At 37.2% G+C, this 6,010-nt stretch overlaps 1 protein-coding gene across 1 annotated transcript; it reads right to left on the reverse strand.

The window, feature by feature from the left end:
* Positions 1-211: 211 nt before the first annotated feature.
* On the reverse strand, positions 212-5,346 carry LOC110374306 (serine/threonine-protein kinase pelle). The gene is made up of 9 exons (XM_064040195.1): positions 5,031-5,346; positions 4,034-4,327; positions 3,012-3,086; positions 2,437-2,593; positions 2,216-2,347; positions 1,679-1,805; positions 1,150-1,305; positions 726-928; positions 212-440 (listed from the first exon to the last, which is right to left on the reverse strand). Exons 1-9 carry the CDS (start codon positions 5,148-5,150, stop codon positions 271-273), a joined length of 1,434 nt encoding a protein of 477 aa, XP_063896265.1. The 5' UTR covers positions 5,151-5,346; the 3' UTR covers positions 212-270.
* Between the last annotated feature and the right edge of the window lie 664 nt (positions 5,347-6,010).

Genomic DNA, 6,010 nt, shown 5'->3' on the forward strand with positions numbered 1-6,010 from the left:
TCAAAATTTTTACACATAGAAGAACTTCCTGTGCCGTGATTGCTTAGTAACTGCATGCAAAAATCGATTCTGACTGACGCTATTGACTCATGACGCGATCACCAGTAACAAATTACTTTCATGGCAAGAATTTTGCGACGACTGGAGCGGGAAATTCAAATGTCCTATAAATGCTGCCAATGGATCCTCATAAAGGATAGGAATAAATACATTTTCATCGAAGAATTCAGACTTTATTTATGAAAAATTCTATCTTCAAACATTTTTTTTTTAGTCATTTACAGGTAATTCCATCTCATTAAGTTCTTTAAACACATCGAGCATGGTGGGTCGTAGTTTGTGGGGGGTCTTGGTGCAGTGCAGGCCGAAGTCGATGAAGGCGCGGCACATTGCAGGGCTCGTGTGCATGGAACCGCGCAGCACCGGGTCTTCTAGAGTCGCTGGAATTTATTTATTTATTTTTAGGATCAAAAAACATATGAAAGTGATGAAGTTCACAGTCATGTTAAACCGTACCATTACCGCAGCTAAGAAACAAATTGTTTGTATTATTATAACTATGTGATCTTTGGAATAATATTTATTAGTAATCCACAGCAAACATAATGTAGGCTTGAAACGTCGCACAAGTCGCTGCGCAAGAACCATTTTAAGGGGACTGTTATGTCAGTTTTAAGTTAGTTTTAAATTACCATTGTATTTGGCGAGAACTGTCCTAAACTTACCCATATCAACATCTTTCTTCAGCAATTCCTTTATGTGTGGTAAAAGCAGTTTTTGGGGCCTTGTCACGTCGATCACGCGTAGTGCAGTAGCGACCTCAAACATCACCACGCCGAAACTGAACACATCGACCGCTGGGTCGGGTTCACGATCGCGAAGGTATTCGCCAGGAAGGTACGGCCATGAACCGTTTGGTTTTTTGCTCCTTTGGATAGAAATAAAAAATATTTGATTTTGGAACAGTTAACAAACCGTCCAAGAGCGAGTCTGGCCAGCTCATTGTAGGGTTCCGCAGTTTTTCAGGTAGGTATATTTTTCCGACCACATGATCTCAGAAAAAATCTTGAAAGCCCGAAGTACCTCAATGTACAGCGACTCCTTTTGGAATATTGGGTTACTAATTGGTAAAAGAAAAATAATACATACTTTGGTACATTTCCATTGTTCGATTTATTACTATAGACAGTAGCTGCACCGAAGTCCCCAATCTTTGGTGTTAGGTTTCCATCCAATAAGATATTGGCTGGCTTTATATCACCATGGATGATCGGATCCGGCATTGTATGCAGGTGCAGAAGTCCTCTGAAATAAATAATGGTAGACATTACAAACTACATAGACATATTGAGTGAAACCAGAAATCCTGAAGAAGCTTAATTTTTTGCGCGATTTCAGTGTTGCCCAGGCAGGTTAGGTTTAAGAGGCTGAATGCACCCAAAACACTTTTGTATCGAGAAAAGTTTTCGAAAACGTGTTTTGAAATTAACAGGATACTCAGAAATATGTTCAAGATTAATATATATATTTTCAGCGTCAAAAACTGTTTAAATTTAGCCAAAAAAATTTTGGAGGCAAGCCAATTTCGGCATTCAGCCCCTTCATATGGGTTTTATAGATCAGATCAATATAGCGTAAAATCAAATGGCAAAAGAATAAACAAAGACTGTCAATTCACCTAGCAACTCCATGCATTATGTTATATCGCTGCAACCAAGTGAGCGGTGGGTGAGTCCTGCCTTTTAATCGTTGTAGCAACGATCCTCCCGGCATGAACTGGCATACTAAAACACATTCGTCTGAATCTGAAAAATCAAAAATTAATACATATTTATCAAAAACCATAAACTGTCGTGAAGGTACTGGTAGAGGCACATCCCGCTCGCCGCTAGTACCTATATACCTCCGAGCGAGTACCCGTAGAGCGGCAGTATGTTGTCGTGCCGGTACTGGTTGAGGCACATCTCGCTCGCCACTAGTACATAACTCAGTATGAAACAAGCTTACCTCCGAGCGAGTACCCGTAGAGCGGCAGTATGTTGTCGTGCCGGTACTGGTTGAGGCACATCTCGCTCGCCACTAGTACATAACTCAGTATGAAACAAGCTTACCTCCGAGCGAGTACCCGTAGAGCGGCAGTATGTTGTCGTGCCGGTACTGGTTGAGGCACATCTCGCTCGCCACTGGTACATAACTCAGTATGAAACAAGCTTACCTCCGAGCGAGTACCCGTAGAGCGGCAGTATGTTGTCGTGTCGGGCGTTATTAAGGGTCAACTCGTTCAGCAGTTCCCTGCTACGATCGTTGTGAAGACGCTTCACTGCCACCGTCAAGTGCTTCCACTCGCCTGCGAATATCACATTTCTATAGATATACGCGAACGAAAGTTTAGAAGAGAAACAAAATAGTGCGACTCAAATATAAGTAGGTAGATACCTTTGAACACCTGTCCAAAGCCACCAGATCCCAATAGATTGTGTTCAGACCAGTTGTCGGTAGCCTCCTCCAGTTCCTTATAGCTGATCTTAGGAATAGCGAACACTTGTCTAGTCGTGATCTCCCCTGTTGATATGCCATATGTTTCTGTTGATATCTGTAGGATTTTTAGAAGGAGATTCGAAGATTAGGTTTGTTTCTAGAATTCTGGAAAGGACGGCTTCACTGTCTTCACTAATACTACAATTTAAACCGATCAACAAAGATGAAATTGGTGTATCCACCTACTAAAGATAAAAATAAACATTGGCACATTTATCTGCATTACATATAAATAGGATAATTTTATGTATGCAGACAAAAAAGTAAAAACAACGCGGGTAAAAACCCACGCTTATCGAAAAAGCGTTTCATTCAGATTTGTCAGAAGCTTAATGAGTCCTAGAGGTTAGAGGTCAAATCTCGACTCATGTAATAATATATTTATACCACTATTTGACTGCGTAGAAATAATTATCATTGAGTAACAATTGAAACGTGCGCTATTAAAATTAGTGACCATATAAAGTGCTTACCTCATTAAAGTTCATAGAGTCGTTGTTCATCAACGAAAAATGTTGTAAAGATGATGTATTGGGCAGCTTCTCACCCTAAAAAAAACATATTTCAGACTATTTGTCAGACTTTTGTTAACATTTAGATTTCTATGGGTGTAATAGGTAATTGTGACTAGCCGTTACGACTGTTGGTAATGATACCTACGTGGTGTGATGTTCTGATAACAAAAATTTTGATGCCAGCTAGGTAAGGGCTTAGTGGAGGTGGCTTAGTTGAGAAAGGACGAAGTATATTTGGCTACCGAGTGACGTTTTACGCTTGTGTATTTTTTTCGGGGCCTTGCGAGATAACTTTGGGCCTCAAGATGATGTGTAACCCTTTGTATTCACAAAACATTGATTCCTAAAAACATTATCTCCACTGATGTTTTGTTACTTTTAACCCTGAACCGGACTCCGATAAGCTATTTAGCGTGAATGAATATTAAAAGTAGATTGTGTTTTTGGAAATTTAAACATTATTCAAAGTGGATTAGAGATGGTTTTCAAACGTAGATCATCCGCTTTGGACATCGTTTTAATAAGGAACCATCTATGTACGTCATTTTATTGCCTATTGTTTTTATAGATGCAGACTGTGGGTGGTGACAATTTCATAGAATCAAAATATTATTGTACCTAAATTCTGATAAACATGTTGATCGAACCGAACTTCTAGGTATAGGTATCTATTGAAGAAATGGATTTTAAAATTAATTATATTTACTATTATTCTCAATTTTAGTATTTATTTACAATTCCCACAATAGATAAGGAAGCATTAAATAAGTGACGAGACTTGTTTCGAAAAATGGGAAAACCCTGATTAAATATATTTTGTTGATATGAATGAAGTATTTGAGCAGCGAGGGGGAAGGGGGATGTGATATAATACCTCTTTGGCACCCCTCCTGCTCTAGTTTATCATGATTGACGTAAATGTGAGAGAAAAATAACGAATTGGATAATAGTAATTTTTATGTATGCGCGTTCGCACTTACCCTTTCTATTTGCTTTACAATCCAAGGAATTGAGTTAATACTGCCATTTGTCTGTTCTGAGCCCTTATCCATTTCATTTTCTTTTTCCATTGCATTTAAACTTTTTTTTAGTTTAATAATTTTTCTGTGCAAGTCTTTCCTCACGACAGGTTTTAGGCACACAAGTGCATCCAGGTATTGCATTTTGTACAAATAAAGAAAAAGTTCTTCTACTTTATGGACACCTTGTCCCCATTTTTGTAATAAGTATTCTGATGGTGATCGCTCTTGTCCATGTGCTGTTTGTTCCATGTACTAAAATAAAAAAAAGTAAAAAAAAAACATAATTTATTATTAAGCAGTATTTAAATATAAATATTTTACTTATTTATGAACTCGATTCAGTAGGTAACAGTGGCGGACTACCGGGGTTGGAAGGGGAGGCCCATCCCAGACCTCCGGTCTTGGGGCCTAATGCCTTCACGTTCTCCTGATCACAATCCTAAAAGCTAAATGTGCTTAGTATCTACATTTTGAGTCATCAAACTACCAAAAAAAAAATCGCGCTCCCTACGTTGTCGACCATTTTTACATTTGCAGTGATTTCAAATTTAGTTTTGTCCTAAGAATAAATAATATTTGCGCTCGCTTCACTTGCCCAACGTTATCATTTCTTTTTTTTATCAGTCTTCACTGTTCGACGTTAAATCTAAAAAAAAAGTCAGTGCTAACTGCGTAACATATTTTTTTTAAACAGGGGTCATTCCTGGGCCATTCCTCATTCAGCTGTTCCTTCCCGGGCCTCTGACATCAGACAGACTACGTTAGGTACTTTGGTATTTAATATTGAGTAACACACAGTATGATAATTTTATTGTTACACATTAGTATTTTATGTGTTATTAGGTATTAAAAACGAGATACTTATTGAAAGTTCAAAATTCCCACCAATACGCCCCATGTTTATTAAAATTCGGTGTACACACATATAATAATCTTATTGATGACAGGTACTCACCGTAATTTCAAAAGGAGAATACTCCATCCAAATTCCTGCAAGCTCCTTCCACAAATTTTCGAAATCCAGGAGTCTGCATAACTCCCTATTTATTTCGTACGGCAATTCATTAGTGTACATTTTTATTTATTGTCTCACTTATTTAAGGGGCAGCAAAGTCAATTTTATTACCGAATAATTCGAATTGGATACTTTTTTTCCAAAAAATATTACGTAAAATAAATAAAAATTGCGTTTGTTATGGTCTCGCAATTTCTTATGTATGAGTAACAGGGAGTCCCGCGTCTGCTGATAGAATACTGACTGACAGTCGATTATGATTATCACTAGTCATGAGTCAACCCTACGAAATGAGGTCAATGTATGACGAATGCAGGTTCCGTTTATAATTATTTTAAAAATTATTTATTAGGGTTTTTTTTTGGTTTCGTTAAACATTTTACCTACACATCATACCTTCTGTTAATATGTGTATCATTTGAAAAGCAAGTTTTCTATTATGTAAGATTGTTCTTAATAACATTTTCTTTTATTTACTTGTTCGGTGAATACACATATTAGGCGTATGTGTCCGGGTAAATCGTTGTAACACATTGTATTAGGTAGGTCTTGATTTTATGTTTTACAGTTATATGCAAGTTAAAGTTAATTTCAATGGATTTGGTGTTAACTTACAGACCCCTAAAATAATGTCACTAACATTTTGTATTGTACATATCACGTTTCTTGTGAAAAGAAAACTGGACGACTTATATCGCAAAACCGTACAGATTTAAATACTTTTGTTATTTTGGTAAGTTTTAAGTAAATAAAACGAATAGAGTGCTCATGCTAATAATTAATACATTCCACGCATGTGACCACTCCAGTTTATGTTATAGTTTTTGAACGATATTTTGAGTGTCACTACTGTCATGTAATGTAATGTCAACGTCAGTTGTGTCATCGGCAAGTGTCATTGTCAATTACATGTCAGTGAC

This window comes from Helicoverpa armigera, chromosome 21, assembly GCF_030705265.1.
Source record: "Helicoverpa armigera isolate CAAS_96S chromosome 21, ASM3070526v1, whole genome shotgun sequence".
In the NCBI taxonomy this organism is placed as follows: Eukaryota; Metazoa; Arthropoda; class Insecta; order Lepidoptera; family Noctuidae; genus Helicoverpa; species Helicoverpa armigera.